This window comes from Euprymna scolopes, chromosome 32, assembly GCF_053919585.1.
Source record: "Euprymna scolopes isolate OS-2025 chromosome 32, ASM5391958v1, whole genome shotgun sequence".
Taxonomy (NCBI): domain Eukaryota; kingdom Metazoa; phylum Mollusca; class Cephalopoda; order Sepiida; family Sepiolidae; genus Euprymna; species Euprymna scolopes.
Genome location: NC_136513.1, coordinates 23,279,628 through 23,298,331, shown reverse-complemented (window position 1 = coordinate 23,298,331; position 18,704 = coordinate 23,279,628). Strand labels below are relative to the sequence as shown.

Genomic DNA, 18,704 nt, shown 5'->3' with positions numbered 1-18,704 from the left:
TTTTCGTTGTTTGTTTCCTTTTAATTTCTTTCCCTCTCTTTCATATATATGTGAGAAAGAGATTACTTAATGTATTCGCCCGAATTCGGTGTTTAATAGTTCTTAATTCCCTTCATTGCCGTGGTAATTGTTTGGTGGTCCTCAGGTAAAAAAAAAAACTTGCAAAAGGTGGCTTTGTGGGTGGGTTCAAATCTCATGATCGGCAGGAATTGTTACCCTACACTGGTGATTGCGTAATCATGAAACACTAGTGACTGTAGATAAAAATCAATGATTATGGTTTCAGTATAATTATATATACCGTACTTTGGGGGTAATTGCGCTAAGCCCGGGGTAATTGTGCCAACTAGCTACAAGTGCTCTTTTGGCAACTATGCACTTTTTTTTTTAGTTGGCGCAATTGCCCATGGATTTGGCACAATTACCCCAAAGTACGGTATATATAATTATTGCTCGTACATGTATCTGTTCTTTTTTTTTTTATTATAGGACTATTAGTATGCAATTGTAATTATCTCGTTCAATTCATATGTGTGTTGCTCTGCTTCTCCTTCTGTGCCATGTGTACAACACGTTTATTTCGGTGCACCTGTGTCTGTGTGTCCGTTGCAAAAGATGAGATGATGACGATGAAATGATTGCACTGAATTTGTCATCCGGGTAGCATATCCAACAAGGGCGACTATCTGCATTTCCATGTCTTCTTCAACCCCTCCCTTCATCACCCCGCTGACGCTGCTACTGCTGCTCTAAACATCACCCTTGATTTTTGACAAACTCCTAAATTGGCATTGTTGAATTTACTCTGGTGGTACCATTTTCTCAAAAGGCACACTTAAATAAATAAATAAATAAATAAATAATAATAATTAGTAGTATATAATACGTGTGTGTTTTAAGTATGCGTCTAGCAATACCATGATTTAAAAACTGAACATATACTTAGCATAAGTAAATATAATAATAATAATAGTAGTATATGTTTAAATTATACACAGTGCATTTAGCAGGAAGAAAGATTAATTTCCTTTCTTTGTTAATCTAAATTCTTTCAAAATTCTAAATTAGTCACTTTCAACTTTTATAGAAAAGTTTGTATTTATTTATTTATTTATTTTTAATTTTAGCTCGATGTCCTCCTCCCTGCACCCATTTTTCCTTCTCCCTCAGGCTAAAACAAAACTTAAAAACTAGGTGAACTAAAATTTAGAAAAAATTTTTCCCCCTGTTCTCTTTTTTCAACCTTCCGTTTATCAATATTTCTGTTAGTTTAATCCATATTCCTCGAAACGGCTCTTGTTATCTGGGTTTCATATTGCAGGGTTTAAAAAAAAAAAAAAAATGTCTATTTCTATTTTTTTTTTTTTTTTTTTTTTTTTTTGTACTGAAATGCAAGCCATCTTGTCCATTACAGTCATCCCATCCCAACATGTTCACCACAAAATCTATCCAGAAGCATTCTATAATATCAATATTGATTTTTTTTTTGTTTTGTTTTTTTTTTGTTTTTTTTGTTTCGTAATAGGCTAGGTCAAAATGCCTGCATACCTACCTCGGCACCTACCTATGTGTTTATAAAAACCCAATGCAATTATTGTAGGAATATAAAAATTAAATATTATCACACACACACACACACACACACATACTCACACACAAACTCTGTTCATTCATTGTTTTCTTGTTCTTTGTGTTCCAAATTGTTTTTTTTACTGGCCGATTCTTATAAAATCTTGGCACTTTTAGAAAAATGAAATACTTGGGAACAATTGCCACCTCCCCCTCCATCCCTTTTCTCAACCTAACCTTGACTCTGACCAAATTATCTTTTTCCTATTAAAAATAACCTTTTCAATTTAAGATATCTACATCTTTTTCCAATACTTTCCTCCATCCCACCACTCTTTATTTCAATTCTGTATTTTTAGATTTTTGTTTCCAGCTAAGTCCATTCTTGTTTTCACTATTTCAATGTAGGTCTCATTACCCTGGTCTGTTCCTTTTGTTAAACATTTTTTTTTTTGGTTCACTCTTCCATTCTTCTATACTTGGACAAAATTGAAACAAAATGAATTGGAACTCTTCGATTTTAAGAGTTAAGAATGTATAGTTTCAAATAAATCGGTAAAACTGGAATAAGTAGACAATTTTAACTAATGAAAACGAATTATGTTCTCATCTGAAAGGCGCATTTTAGACATTTGTTTGCAATTTAACCAGACAGGGGTACTATAGGTTAATTTCGAATATTCTTTGGCTGTTTTGAAGAATAGAAATAGTTAAAATTTTTAATCCATTAAAAAACGGGCAAAATTTATAGCCCATTGACTTAGAATGAGTGCTTTATGCCAAACTTCTTATATATTATTATACGACACAATCACGTAGACACACCGGTTCTCGCCAGATCATTGAAGTTAAGCAACATTGAGCCTGGCCAGTACCAGATGGGCGATCATTTGAGAAGGCAAAGCGCTGTATGTATCGCAGAGTAAAATACCAGGTTGAGAAACTGGCACGGTCTAACCTTCTCTCGAAGGTAGATGGGACTCTCTTAGTAGGCACCCCATCTAGTGATGGCGTCACAATAAAAAATACCCTTGATAGCCCTGGTGAAGCATCAAGTATTCAGTTACCCACAAGACTTGAATTACACTACAAACTCATGTAGTGAGTTCAATCTTGGATGCGGCCGTGCTGGATGATGGATGCCCAACTTCAAGAATAAATCTGTTGCTGTAGTAATTAATCCTTATTAATCTTAACTGTGGATCGAACAGATACCATAATACTTAGTTTGCTGCACCGTATCATAACCAAAGGTCCATACAAAATATAAGCCAGTTCGGTACAGTAGTCTCCTATGAAACTTCTAGAGTAAATGTGATATTGTGGTGACTAATCCGTATTACCCCTAACTGTATATCGAAGGGATACCATATTACTTTGTTCGCTCCACCTTATCATAACAAAGGTTCATACAAAATTTCAGCCAGTTTCCGAGAAGTGGCACAAACAGACGTACAGAAATATTGAAATAAATCTATTTACATTTATATAATAAGAATAAGCTAAAGCATTTCATGACCGTACCTACGTTATCACTTTTCACACCTATTTATTTTAATGAGATCGTGAAATGCAGTGCAAGCAAGTAATTGAAACTGTAATGGCGCTGCTGAAGTAAAAGTTCTGACTTTACCCATTTTGAAATGAATTGTTTTCGCTATAAAAACCTATTTTGCATTCTCCTTTTACGCCAATGCACATATATAGGTTAAAATTTTTAATAATAAAAGAAAAAATATGCCATGTTCGTTTTATTAAGTTTAGCTGATTATGACAACGATTTTTATGGAAGAAGAAGATACACAATTTTTGTTGCATATTGTCAAACCATAAATACATATATTATTACAAGAGGTAAATTCGGATTAACAATAAATCATACCGAGAGATGGGAAGTCATGGCGGTGAAATGATTATCGACGTGAACTTACAACCACAGCGTTCTCACAAGCTTGAAAAGTCGTTGAATTCTGGACTTTTGCGTTGAAAAGGCCGTATTTCTATTACCTTAAAAAATCTTTGAAAATATCTTGAAAAGACCTTGAAAATCATATTTTTTTATGTCCAGTAAACATTTGTTTCAGTATTAAAAATAAAATTGAGATGAATACTATTAAGTTATTTTTTAAGTATAATCAAATATACCATTAAGCTATTTTTTTAAATATTGAAAATAAAATCGAAATACATTGTTCTGAAATTACATCATATAATTGTGGACACAAGAGTTATGTCCCTTTATCATGAAACTATCTGATATTTTCTAGATTATAACATCCGGTAATTTCATAAAGGGACGTAACTCTTCAAAAGTAAAATGAACACGGCATAGACCAATCTACAATGGGAAAAATAACATTTAATTGCGTTTGGTTGGCCAATAAGTGGGTCAGGGAATGTAAATATGGTTGTCGGCATATTGTTTTTGTATTAAAATGAACATGACTTTTCCTCTTGTCAATAATTATGTTTTTTGATTTATTATATCATTGTTTATGCATGAAATTTTGTTTTGAAAACTGGAATTTTCTGGAGAAGGCCTTCAAAAGTCCTTGAAAACGGACATTGAAAATCTGTACAAACCCTGACCCTGGATATGTTAATTTGTATCCAGTCGGTTCTATAAAATCACTTTTGCTTATGGACGTTGACAATTTTCACCAAGTCCCTTCTGTATGTATCAAATTCTTAAAAAAGAAAAAAACAAATCTAAAAACAAATGCTGACAACAAAATTAAGTCGATAAAAAATATATCCTGCTCATCCATTTAAATTTATTTTTGGTCCCCCAACAAAGAAGTAATTCACTCCTGTTTGACTGCTCATCCGTCCATTTGTTTGCACTTTTCTCAATAACCACTCCTCGGATTTTTTTTTTTTAAATTTTGCACAAACATTAGTCATGGTAAAAGTAAATTTTTCGCTTGTGGAGAGGGACCCCGCATGCTTGGCTTGTTATATAGATAGTTGTGGAATTTTTATACAGTTAGATGAAGAAGGCAGTGGTGGAATTTTCAGCGGCTCCTGCTAGTTAGAATAATTTTTGTGAAGTGTTCATTAAAAGTGTATTTTGAAACTTTTAACATCCCTGCAAACTTCCTAGCTAAGATTTTATGGTTAGCTTTATTTAGTAGGTAAAAATTGTCTTCCTCTAAAATTCTTCTTTGGGACAGAAATTCCCACGTTTGAATTCTGAGAAGCATATCTGAACTATTCATTTATTAACATCAGAAAGCACTTTAAAAATGTTTGTATTGTATTTTTTTTTTTTTTTTTTTTTTTTTTGCCCAGATATCCCTTTTTTTTTTTGCCTAGATATCCCTTTTTTTTTGCCTAGATATCCCTTTTTTTTTGCCTAGATATCCCTTTTTTTTTTGCCTAGATATCCCTTTTTTTTGCCTAGATATCCCTTTTTTTTTTTTGCCTAGATATCCCTTTTTTTTTTTTTGCCTAGATATCCCCTTTTTTTTTTTTGCCTAGATATCCCCTTTTTTTTTTTTGCCTAGATATCCCATTTTTTTTTTGCCTAGATATCCCATTTTTTTTTTTTTGCCTAGATATCCCATTTTTTTTTTGCCTAGATATCCCATTTTTTTTTTTTTGCCTAGATATCCCATTTTTTTTTTTTTTTTTTTTGCCTAGATATCCCTTCTTTTTTTTTTTTTTTTTTGCCTAGATATCCCTTTTTTTTATTACCTAGAAATATCAATATTAAATCAGCTCTAAAATCATGACTGAAATTTTAGATCATGTTTCATGATTAGTCAAGAAGTACGAGCATGACGCTGTAAATAGTGTTGAGCTTGACCAAAAACATACTGCGTCACTTTCCGCTCTGGCAAAGATAAATATGTATGATTTATCTATCTATCTATCTATCTATCTAAGGTAAAGGAAATGGAGTCAAAAGTGGCTTCGTGGCTGTGTTCGGATCTCCTGACCCAAAGGAATTGTCATCCTACATGGATAATTGCATAATCATGAAGCACTACTGTGTGTAGGTATAGAAGAATAATTATTAAATTATAATTATCAAGCTCCTTTAAGGATACTTAAGGACGGGCACTGTCTGGGAATTATAAATTAAGAGACAGTCAACTAGTGTTTCTGTAACGTTTGAACACTCTGCATTGTCTAATGTTTGTGCCCGAATTGTGTGCTTATTAGTTATTAATTCCCTTCAGTCTCATGCCAATTGTTTGGTGGCCCAGAAAGCAAAGGCTTCACAACTGTAGTCCGAGGTGGCTTCATGGCCGGGTTCAGATCTTCTGACCTGCAGGAATCGTCATCCTACACTGAATCTCCCTCTCATGGCAAGAAGATATGACACAATGTTGAAGGTTGGATTTGAAAAGCCAACCCAGTAGAGAAAAAGTACTCTAGCCTACAAAAAATGCCTGAGCAATTCCATTGGCATATCTCTTTAGGAGCGCTTGAGGCAATTGGCAATAAATTAACCCTTTCTCAAAGTATGAAGAAAGCAAAGCCTGGGAAGGTAGACCCCTTAGAACTGCACAGTATGATGCCTTAGTCAAGGGAAAACAAGCTACCTTAATAGTAGGCTGGTGACTGTGAGCCCTCCACCCCCCGAGGGAAAAATCAACCTAAGTAGTTAATTACACTCAATTATAGGTTTCATCCTAGTTTTTCTTTTTACTAATTTATTTTTGTATTTTTCTCTTCTATTTGATGATAATTAATTATAGCTCTTCAACTTTTACGAGTTACGTTAAACCTTGTATTATTTTTTCTGCTTTTAATTAAAATGCTTGAATATTTTTCAAATTTGACTAAATCTTTTTCTTTTTTTTAGGTAAGTATTGGTGTCACTATTTCTGGATATTATTACTCATGGATTTTGTATGCCATTTTGTAAGTTGTACTCCTTTTTTGCTTTTCCTTGCACGTCTTCAGAAATCGAGAATCGTTCCAATCGGCCTTCCAAGTTGTGCAGTCAGTAATGAGTGCTTTACTTATATTGGAATCTTAGTAAAAATAAAAAAGAGAAAGATATATGAATCCGACATGTGCATTATGAAAGCATTGACAAAAATCATGTAATGGCTGTTTAATTAAACACCAGCAATTATTTAACAACTCGTCATTTTCATTAGCTTCAAATTCTTTCAGTTTTGCAATCAACACGCGCTTCAAACTTTTTAATCATTATTTGAAATATTCCAAAATCAATAGAATTGCTTCTTTATAAATTTTCATTTTCACAGAACATTTTGGCGTTTTTGTGTGCCCCACCCCTCCTCCAGTTGCAATTTTAAATAAAATTGAAATTAGAGTAAAACGATCCATATTTTGTTTTTATTTTTATTATTTTGGTGTAGAAAAAAAAAAACAAAATCAGAAAACAAATCAATTGATGAAAATCCCCAAATCTTCGATCTCTCTATCCACCTCTCTCCCTATCCCTCTTTATCTCTCATCCTCTCACTCTCTCCATCTCCATTTTCTCACTCTCCCCTCCCCATCTCATCCTCTCTCTCTCCCCTCCCCATCTCATCCTCTCTCTCTCCCCTCCCCATCTCATCCTCTCACTCTCCCCTCCCCATCTCATCCTCTCACTCTCCCCTCCTCATCTCATCCTCTCACTCTCCCCTCCTCATCTCATCCTCTCTCTCCCTTCCTCATCTCATCCTCTCTCTCCCTTCCTCATCTCATCCTCTCTCTCCCTTCCTCATCTCATCCTCTCACTCTCCCCTCCCCATCCTCTCACTCTCCCTTCTCTCTATCTCCATCCTCTCCCTTCTCTCTATCTCCATCCTCTCCCTTCTCTCTATCTCCATCCTCTCCCTTCTCTCTATCCCTCCATCCTCTCCCTTCTCTCTATCCCTCCATCCTCTCCCTTCTCTCTATCCCTCCATCCTCTCCCTTCTCTCTATCCCTCCATCCTCTCCCTTCTCTCTATCCCTCCATCCTCTCCCTTCTCTCTATCCCTCCATCCTCTCCCTTCTCTTTATCCCTCCATCCTCTCCCTTCTCTCTATCCCTCCATCCTCTCCCTTCTCTCTATCCCTCCCCATTTCATGGACCATTACTCTTCATTTGTCTGAACCTAGCAAAATAACTTTTTGGCACCAATCTTAATACAACACACAAATTATTGATCTTGGATTTTTAGTTTTCTTCCATTTCCAATTCTTAAACATCACTTGCACTCTGTCTTGGATTGGATTGGATCCTGATAAACTTAATGGTTTCGACCGGAGAAGGACGATAACTTTCTTGCTAGTTTTTAATCTTGATGCTGTATTAACGCCAATATTTGTCAGGATTTCAGTTCATTTTAACCATAAATTTCAAGGTTCGATTAGAGTTATATATATTTTTAAATTATTGTAGAAAATTAATTAAATTTTCGTCTAACATACATTATCATACTTCATGTATGAAATAAACCATTACATTTCTTTATTTATTCAATATAAATATTTCATTATTTATTTTGTGTTATGGAAGTATTTTTCTAGTGAAAATAATACTTATACACACACTAGACATTGTAGTTTGTATAAAAATATGGGCAAAATTAGAACCCATTGATTTAGATTGGGTACTTTATGCCAAATCGATAGACAAATATGAATAAAATTGTGTCCATACTCATCCTTTGACTCCTAACTGTGTATTGAACAGATACAATAATACTTAGCTGTACCTTATCATTATAGAGGTCTATACAAAATTTCAGCCAGATCAGCCCAATAATTTTTTTGGAAAAAGTGAAACACAGACAAAGAGAAACTAAGTTATTTATTTTCTCAATATGTTTAACTAAAAATAAATTTGTAATGCCAAAACAAAAACCAATCTTCAAAATTTTTTTAAACCCTTTTAATCCTTTTAAAACTTTTCCAAATAATATTTGAAGCATCCTCTTATTATATCACAAGATATTTCCTCCTTTGACCAGAAAAATATTAGTTTTGAAAAATCTGGGTTTAAGAGAAAAATAGTATGTTCTTTTTTTTTTTTAATAGTATATATATTTTTAACTTATATGTACATATTTATTAATACTCTATTTGCAACAGTGAGCATCTACTATCATGTTAGTGATTTCTATGATATCCTATATGAAAATATGATTATAAATTTTTATAACCTTTAATTGTTATATGTACATAAACAAACCTCTGTCTGGTCCTGGGTATAGTTTTAGAGTTGTAGGAAATGTGGAGTTGCCACTTAGTTACCATTGCTCATGCCACGCATGCGCATTAGTGAAACAGTTGACAAACGGACAAAAATCCAATGATTCTCAAATACCAAGTTTTCAATTTTTACTTGTTGCACCGATTTTCCCCAGTTAAAACACAAATATAAAGTTTAGCATGGATTTGAATACCCTATATATTAAGTTTTGTGTCTTTAGACCAAAAACTTATAGAGGAGTTTGGTAGGCAAAATATTTTAAACGAATATATATATGCATACATAAATATATATAGAAAGAGGTTTATGTTTACTATTAACCCTTTTATGCAAATATTACACAAGTATAAATCATGTAGAATATTTGCATAAATATAATTACACGTAATAGTTAACTGAAGATGATCATCCCATAAGAAGACCGAAAAAAAAACTAAAAGGGAATTAATTAAAATGATTGTTTAAAAGAATATGCAAATTAGCTAGATCTTTTGCAGATTAATGCAATTCCACGACTCGTATATAACAAAGTTGTATTTCCTTTCTAAATTAATAGAAAAACGGGATTTTTAATATGAATACATACAACACACACACACACAAATTCATAGATTTATTTCATTTACTCGGCAAAAACGTTATCCCCCCTCCAAAATAGAGAAATAAAAACTAAAGCTATTTTTAGACATATTTAGAGGCTACTCGTGTAGGACAGGGTTAATTAAAATTATTTAGAGTTACTATTTATGATGTCTAGGATATATAAAACAATTTTCAATTAGTAATAATATATTGTTCCTCATTTATTCTGTTGAAATAAGTAAATTCGGTTGAAGATGAAAAGGCAACTACTATGGTTACTTCCTACCAACCCTCCACGAAATTGTCTTTTTACCCTCATGAGAGCCGGTCTTCTCTAGCACTCGATTGTATAGGGGCCACACTGCATGTCTTACTCTCCATTCCAAACCCTCTTAGCTAATTAATAATAATCATGTGGGTCAACCTAATAATTGATACCCTCTTATTAGCAGATTTGTTTGCGTGTACTTCTCGGATATGTACCTCGAGTTTTAGTTAATATTTCAACACAACCCATCTTTTTTTTTTTTTCTAAATTAAAAGGAAAAATAACCCCAGAATTTTCTGATTCTTATAATAGTGGTGCCGAATCCTATTACTTCTAGAATTCTTGAAGGCAATACAATGTGAAGGGGTAATGGGTTGACACAAACTGAAGCAAATTAAGACATAACGGTGGAGTAAACCATGCAGATTCACACACACATATATATATATATATATATATATATATATATATATATATATATATATTAGCAGGCCGCCCGGCGTTGCCTAGTTGTAAAATATTACATTTTAATTAATACAGAATCTGAGACCAGTGCATACGAGAATTATATTTTTTTTTCTAGACAGTTCACTTCTTCAGCTGAGATCGAAGCAAACTCGTAAAGATAGTGAGTCAAGTTCGATAACTATTAGGTCAGCTTGATACGGTTTTAAAGAGTGTTTTCCAACCTAATTATTCTTGCTGTCACGTTTCATGGTCACGCATGCACATTCGTGAAACAGTTGACTAATGGATGAAAAGCTGATGTTCTCAAGTACCAATTTTTCAATTTTAACCCCTTAGCAGCGTTTTTTTTTTTCTTCGATTAAAAAAATTTCCACATGTCTCAATACCCTATATACTAAATTTCAAGTCTTTAGATCAAAAATTCGTTCAGTGTATAAGTTGAGAAGTGTCGTCACACATTCTCATTTTTATAGATATAAATATGTATAGATATATTTAAATATTTTACGTGTATTGTGTTCTTACTTGCTTAGCATAGTAAGGTGGAGGATTAGTATTGTAATATTTCGAGAAATATCCCTTTGTCAGACATAAAATAGATTTCCACTTCAATCACTAAATGCTACTATGGATGTGAGTTACTAGTTTTTTGGTGAAAATCCCCTGTTTTAATTTTAATAATAAAAAAAAAAAATGTGGAAAGGTTTCGGGATACCTTGGTGATGACATAGGTCAACTTTTTGTTTATATGTCCCGCCAACACTACTCCTAGTACTGATCAATATGCGAAATGAAGATAGTCTGAATATGGCTGGATACATTCTGTCCCAATTCGGATACCTGTGCCTCCCCCTACATACCTGCTAAGCAACTCTTGCTCACTGGACACCAATTTTATTTGGATTCTTGAGCATAGGTCTATATGAATTTTTGGATGAGTGGGTTAAAGTGATAAAAAGAATTATTGAAAAAAAGAAAAAAGAAAAAAAGGGGCGGGGCCCTCTTCACCCAATTCTGAGAGAGGCTTGATCTTTAATACCAGAGGTGCTTAAACTATGAAAAAAGTCTGAAACAAAGTCGTAGGCGACCATCTTTCATTTTTTGCACAACTTTTGATTCGTAACAGTGTGTGTATGTGTGTGTGTGTGTGTGTGTGAGGTGGGGGGAGTTATTTAGTTCTTCCCAACGACAAGAACTGACACCAGGGTCGGAAAGTGGGATTTAGAAGCCAGCGCTGGGAGGGTTCTTCGATAGGTTTTGTATCAGAATACGTCCGATAATCAAAAACATCCCATTGAAGAAGGAACAGTCCAATTTTGATCAAAGTTTACACTTTTCTGCAACCATAACATCATGTGTGCATTTGAGAAGTTTTATCACCGCACAAGCAGAAGGACCCAACGTTCTTTGGAAAAACAGTGACGCGTTCAAAATGGATATTTCTGTTTAGAGCACATTTGAACCATTGACTTTTTCTCTGAGGAGATGAGCCTACATCGAAAATCCATGGGATAAGGAAAGTACTCTAAATGGTATTCTCTGTTCAGATAATAAATTTTCGTTTTGAAAAATTAGATTTTTCTGAATGAAAATTTAAATATTTAAAAAAACAAACAAAAAAAAAAATCTATAATTTTCAGAATGTGAGAGATTATGTAATTATTTCCACAGCCAAGCAACATCGCAACCTACAAGCAAGAGGCTCGGGTTTCAAATCCCGGGTTCGGATATGTTTAACTGATGAACCCAAATGAAGGCGAAACTAGTCTTGGACTTCCGGTTTGTTGACTGTCATGGCTTTTGTAGGCTGCGACGTTGTTTGGCTATGGAAATGTATGTATAATCTCTCACATTCTGGAATATATATATATATATATATATATATATATATATATATATATATATATATATAAAATAACTATTTTAGTCCGAAACTGACGATAACCTAGTGCTGCTTTTTTTCTTTTTCTTTTTTTACTGCGATTATTAATGAAAATTGTAGTGGACAGGAGTCGCAATATTGGCCGGGAAGGAAGGAGGAAATAGTGGACATAAAAACTGTCCAAAATTGAAATTCTAATGATAGTATCACCCCCATCCCTAAATCTTCTGTCGTGTTTTTGTTGTGCATAGTTTATATTTTAACTTGTATCTCCCTCACCTCCTGCATTTACACTCCTCCACCCTTGAGGAAGAAAAAAAAATATATAAGTCATGGGGGTGAGTTTAAAAGCTACTGAGTGGGGGGAGAGAGGAATGACGACAGTACGAAAGACGAAATTTAGAGGAATTGAGGGGGTGGGGAGAGAAAATATTAAGGGGTGGGAGATGATTACCGATTTTTTTTTTTTTTTGAGGGGGGGGATGTCTTCCTGGTCGAGAGCGCTCAGCCAATCCCCCTCTCCCCATCCGACATAACAATCCCCGTAAAAAAAAAAAAAAAAAAAAAAAAACGGAAGCAGGGGTGACAGTTAATGGGGGAGGGAGGGATTATAGTTCGTTTCAGATTAAAAAGAATTACATCCGGGCAGTTTGCTCTTTAAAGAACAAAGGGACTTTATTTTGATTTTATTTTTTATACTAATTCACTCTTTGTCTTGTATTAAAAGTTTTAGTGAAATTATTGAATTGTATCATAAAAAATGATTTCGTCATTTGCCCCCCTTTTTTTTTTCTTCAAATCTAAACAGTATTACATATCCGTTTTAAAAAAATTGTGAAATCCAATTCTAAATATCATTTTCTGGGTGTGGATATTTTTGTGTTGCACACAAACTGATGTTTTTTAATGTCCCTATTTACATGTCTTCCCACGTGTGCAGCGAGATTTAACAAAAAAGTATTTTTCCTCCTTTTTGTGAGGAAATTCCAGCTTTCTCCAAAAGGGGCAATTGGAACAAAAAATGCCTCGGTCTAAAAAGAATTTCTTACTTACCGTTGACCGAGGACAGAAAAAATAAGATACTACACTTAGCTATTCGCTAAAAGGCCAAAGAAAAGTATAATAAACTTAATTAAACCGAAGAAAGTTGATATACCGTAAAACAAAATCATCAAACGAAATAATATTTTAAAAAAAAATGAAAACTTTAATTTTTTTACACGTAACATTAGAACAAGTTTCAAAGTGATTGTCGCTTTAATTTTTAATAAATGTAAATATAGTCTAGCCCTACTCCATCCATCAAGTCCCCCAAAAGTTTCCTACAAACGAGAAGTGACTGTTGCAGTTGTCTTTCCTTGGTTTCGAAAGAAAATGTCGACTTCACTGCTCGTATATCTTGTATTCCTTAGACACCAGGTCGGTTTTTAATGTTGGAAAAGGGGCTCTTTAGATTGAGACAAAAATAAAACACACCTCTGTCTAGAAGGATTTCTTCTTGGGACAGAACAGATGACAGTAAGAAACAGAAGCTACACTTTGCTTATAACCAAAAGGACTAGGTTATAAAAAATGTCGACTATATTTTTTCCGGGTGAGTTTTCATTTTAGCGTTTCGCGTGTATAATGGATCCTGCTATATCCTATTTAATAAAACCGTATTTTTGTTTGAGAGTAAAATGTCAAATTTAATTATCGCTTAACAATTTGACTCCAATAGGATTTTAACCAATTTCAGAATCTAAAATGATAATTATGGTTATATATTGTTATTTTTTATTGGAATCCTGTGTATTTAATCAGCTGAGGAAGGCCAGAGGATGAGTTGGCGGAAACGTGGTGAAACAACACCTATGAAGATAACAATAAGCAAACAAAAAAATAATTATTGTTTACTTGCCTCCCCGCGGGAGCAGAGTTAGACACAAGATCGGTTTTTAATATGGGCAAAATCCAGCTCACCCAAAAGAGGCAATCTGAATAGAAACAAAAATAAAAACTGCCTCAATCTAGAAGGATTTCTGCTCCACTGATCGCGGTCAGAAAAGAGGAAGTATAGTATCAGAACAGATACTGCACTTTGCTCCTAGCCAAAAGGCCAAGAAAAATTGTTTTTAATTATATTTAACTTTCACGCACATTAAAACAAGTGCTTTTAATGTGTTGCTATTAATTCCTACCCACAAAGACAGAGTTCGATACAAAGGTCTGTTTTTAATTACTAGTATATTTAAAGTTTCTTCTTTTAAATGGTACAAATGTTGAGGTGATTATATTGAATTACAGTTGTGTCGTGCGTTGAAAGTCCCCAAAGAACAGGTACTACACTATGGTATTAGCCAAACTCGTCGGGGTGCAGTGTTCTAATCAGTCAATCACGCTCCCAGATAAATCTGTGGATATCGTTTTAAGCAACAAAAGATGGAAGCTGAAACGTTGCAATTTAAAAGAAATGAAAAAAAGATTCGATTTTTTCGTTCGTCAAATTTGTAATGATAGTTCTAAGACACAAACACTATGGACTGTTTTTTTTTTAACTATCGGAATTTTTGCAGCTGCTTGTATTTCAGTTTAAAAGGAATAAAAATGGACTTCAATTCCTTAAATCCTAATTGCTTGGATAAGAAGAACAAAAAAGAAAATCCGACTTTTCGTTCTTGAAAAGAGGGAAGGACTGTTAATTTCAACATGACTAACATTTTTTTTTTTTTTTTTTTTTTTACTTGTTAAATGTTTTTAAGGCGTAATTTGTTTATATTTTAACTTCAATTCTGGCAACAACTGAGCACTTTTTCTTTCACCTTCTCCTTCTCCTAGCCGCTCTCCATGTCTGCCTAGCTATGTACGATAAAACTATGGATCTTGCACTTTTGTTTGTCTTCGTGCATACTGGATGACGTCATACACTAAAACAAGTAGAGACATTTAGTTCTCTCCCGCTGTAAGAACTTAGATACCAGCGTCGAAAAATGGAATTTAGAAGTTAGCGCCCCTGAGGAGGGGCCACTCTGATCTGCAAAAAGTGTCTTAGCAGCCCCGTCGGCACTCCTCGATAACGGCGCCTCAATCGATTAGCAATAAACTAACCCCTTCTCCAAGAGAAAAGACAAAGCCTGGGAAGGTGGACTTCCTAAAACAAGAATCACACACCGCAATCAACAAGGACCAGATCATTACAGGAATGGTCTAATCTCTGTTGATTTTGGGGGCCGAAATGACATAAGGGTGATATTATCCATTGAAACAATAGAAGATCCATATTTATAAATTGTGGGGCAATGATATATATATATATATATATATATATATATATATATATATATATATATATATATATATAACTTTCTACCTAACTCTACTCGCATATTGAGAACTATTGAAGTAAATACTGAAAATATACATAAAATATATCTCAACATTGTATGTGGATGCATGAAATAATAAATTTAATATATATATATATATATATATATAATGTTGCTAGTGCAGAGTCAGAGAGTGCCGCACTATTTTTAAAATCGTATTTCCAAGTTTATTAAAGTTTTATGATATGTGTTTTAATTCAATTGTAAGGGTGAAGTATAGAATAGGTATAAAACACTCTCCACTCCCCATGTTAAGAATGGCTTTTAAAATAATAACGTTATTATTTACGTCCGGATCACTCTCTGCACTAGTACCATATATATATATATATATATATATATATATATATATAGTAATAATTCAATTTAAAGTGTTATCATCCTATAAAGATAAATATTTTTTTATTTCTTTTTAACTAATGAAAATAAAAACTTCCGGGCAATACCGAGTTAATAATATCTTCCTCCTCCTATTACCCTCCGCTCCCTCCTCCTCACTCTAAGGCGTTTACAAAATTGTCGTCTGCTTTTCTTCAATTTTTTTTTTTTTTTTCTGCGTTCGAGTTTGAAATATTTGTAAAGAGTCAAAGATTGATTCACAAATGTCTCGATATTTCATAGAAAAGAGCGAAAACTTTCGCATGAAAAGACGGAATGTTAAGGTTTCAATATTTTTTTTCAATCATTTTGGTTCACAGTACAATACAAGAACGATACTTGTGCAGTTTACGAACCATGCTGAAATAATACCGTTATTTAGAAAATTATGGAGATGTCGACTTCGTTAACTAGTCTGTACTTTGTAACGATTTAAATAAGATACCGTAAAAATTGAATTTAATTTGAAAATCCTTAAAAAAAAAAAAAAAAAAAAGCATGGTTCGTTAACTGTAGAAGTAACCAAATGACTTTTACCAAATGTATGAAATTTTATTTGTTTTTTTTTTTTACCGATCTGTATAATTGTAAAATTTTGAAACTTTTCATGTTTTTAAAAAATTTCAAACTTCCATTTCGTTTAAAGCTTTCTTTACACAGTGCAAAAAGAAAAAAAAATGTCGTGTTTATAGGAGGAATCTTAAAAAATAAGGTGATAATGCACTTACTGGTCCGCGCTATTTTTTAAATCGTATTTCCAAGTTTAATTAAAGTTTTATGATATGTTCTTTTTTTTTTATTATTCAATTGTGAGGTTAAAGTACAGAATAGGTACAAAACACCATCCCCATGTTAAGAATGGCTTTTTAAATGTTATTTCAGCACGGATCAATAAGTGCATGATGAGTACCAAAAATAACTTCGATGCTATATTCTTACCATTATAAACCCCAAGTCTAGGAGGGGGGGTTGCCACTCGAACTGAGAGTTAGTGATAGTGTCATTTTATTTATTTTGATTTGCACTTTTTTACAAAACAAAAAGAAGTTTGTAAGGATATTTTCAATTCTCATCGCCACAATCTAGCAAAATATATTTATTGTTTTGTTTGAAAAAAAAAAAAAAAAAAAAAGATTCAGGCATTTATTTATTGTAGCAATACGACAGATGCGCGTTTAACTCCAGCCATGGTAAAAGTACAGAATAGTTAACAATCGAGAAATGGTAAACAAAACAAAATGGCGGAACATGAGTTTTAAAACGTTGAAACGAATTTGTAAGATTAAAAAAAACAAAAACAAACTCTTTACAAGTCGTTTCCAAACGGTGAAACTATGACGGGTAGGGTAAAGCTTTCATTCTGATTGATATATATATATATATATATATATATATATATATATATATATATATATATATATATATATATGCTTACCTTCAAGTAAAGTCTCCCGACGCCGGTTGAGAGCTTGTCCACACTAACCGATAAAGATTGAATAAGCTCTTTTGATTTTATTATTATGGTGCTTGTTAAGATAAAGTCGACAGATCGATTTTTTTAAAATAAAATGTTGTTTTTGCTTAAAACAACAATACTTACATAATTCTCATGTCGAAAATAGTAATATATCCAAAAATTATGAAGATCCATCGAGTGGAACAACTATTGTGTTTTTAGTATATAAAAAGTCTACCGTTAAAAAAACAAACAAAATGGCGGCCATTAAAGTGGCGAAGAGATGAATGTCTCCTGCATTCGCAATCTTTAAGGTGGTTACAGAAAGGCAAAATAAATCCCCCCCCTAAAATAAATCCCCCCCCTAGTTTCCGTATAAATTGCTTACTATTTTCGACCTGACAATTTTAAGCAAGTATTGTTGTTTATGCTTAAAACCACATATTAAAAAAAATGATCCGTCGAGTCGACTCTATCCGTACAAGCACCTTTATTATTAATCTTTTCCATTACGAAATTTCCTGTGCGAAGCAATTCATTAAAGCAACAAACATACTTTTACTTTTGTAAACCAAACATAGTTTGTTTGTTTTTGTATTAAAAAAATAACCTTTATTTGATCTATTATAATAAAAACATGTTTATGAAACGAATTTTGTTTTATCATAAAATAAAAAAAAAACGACTTTGCAATAACAGAATCTTTTCAAAATAGTTTTCTTTTTTTATTTCAATAAATCTTAATAGTAAATAAGAAAATTACGCCAGCCATACAAAAGTGAGAAACAAAGAGAAGGGATTATTCAATCTTCACTAATTAGTCTGACAGGCCCGCAGCAAGCGGCGAGGTACTTTGCTTGAAAGCCGGAACGAATTAGATTCGAAATTAGCGCCCTCAGGTTATATATATATATATATATATATATATATATATATATATATATATATATAGTGTGTGTGTAAATGTCAACTGAATTAAAGGAATAAATTGTAAGATGGTCAACTCAACATCATGCACTTTGGAGTATAGACTTCATTCACTATATTACTCTGTAATTAAACTTCTTAAATAAGGATGGGTAAAGTATATTTCCACAGAAATATTATATATAATCCCAGGTTAATATTTTCCAGGGGTAAACCAACAAATTTTTAACGAGGTTAATACAAGAGTGCTCAATACCGAAGTAGGGCAAGATATATTTTTTATTTATTTTACATAAGCATTAATATGCCGCTACACATTCATGAGCATGTTCCGGACAGCCAGTTACTAGTAACTATAGACATCTTCAGGCGATATTGCGTAGACAAAAGTTTATTCCGGCTGACCGAAACATGCTCATGAATGTGTAGCGACATATTAATGCTTATGTAAAACAAATAAAAACGTATGAGTAAATTCTATTCTATATTTCACCTGAGCGAGAAGTTACTTTAAAATAGTTTAAATGCTTTAAAATCACTTTGTAATTTCGAATAGCCATTTTAATTTGGTTTAACTGGTTGCTAAGTTGTTTATTTCGTGACTCTTTGGAATTCCAAATTGATCTAAATAAATTTCTGGCTT

At 33.0% G+C, this 18,704-nt stretch overlaps 1 protein-coding gene and 1 pseudogene across 2 annotated transcripts in view; one reads left to right on the top strand and one right to left on the bottom strand.

Annotated features, from left to right (window-relative positions):
- Window positions 1-18,704, top strand: part of LOC145256247 (BCL11 transcription factor A-like) — a 237,546-nt gene that overhangs the window by 120,780 nt on the left and 98,062 nt on the right. Inside the window, exon 2 of one of the 2 annotated variants that reach the window (XM_080114900.1) lies at window positions 6,383-6,441. The exons of the other annotated variant lie outside the window; for it this stretch is intronic. Coding sequence (XP_079971026.1) covers window positions 6,432-6,441 — 10 coding nt within the window. The 5' untranslated portion in view covers window positions 6,383-6,431. The remainder of the gene's footprint in view (window positions 1-6,382; window positions 6,442-18,704) is intronic. 2 annotated transcript variants of the gene reach the window in all.
- LOC145256646 (U2 spliceosomal RNA) lies at window positions 13,864-14,045 on the bottom strand (annotated as a pseudogene).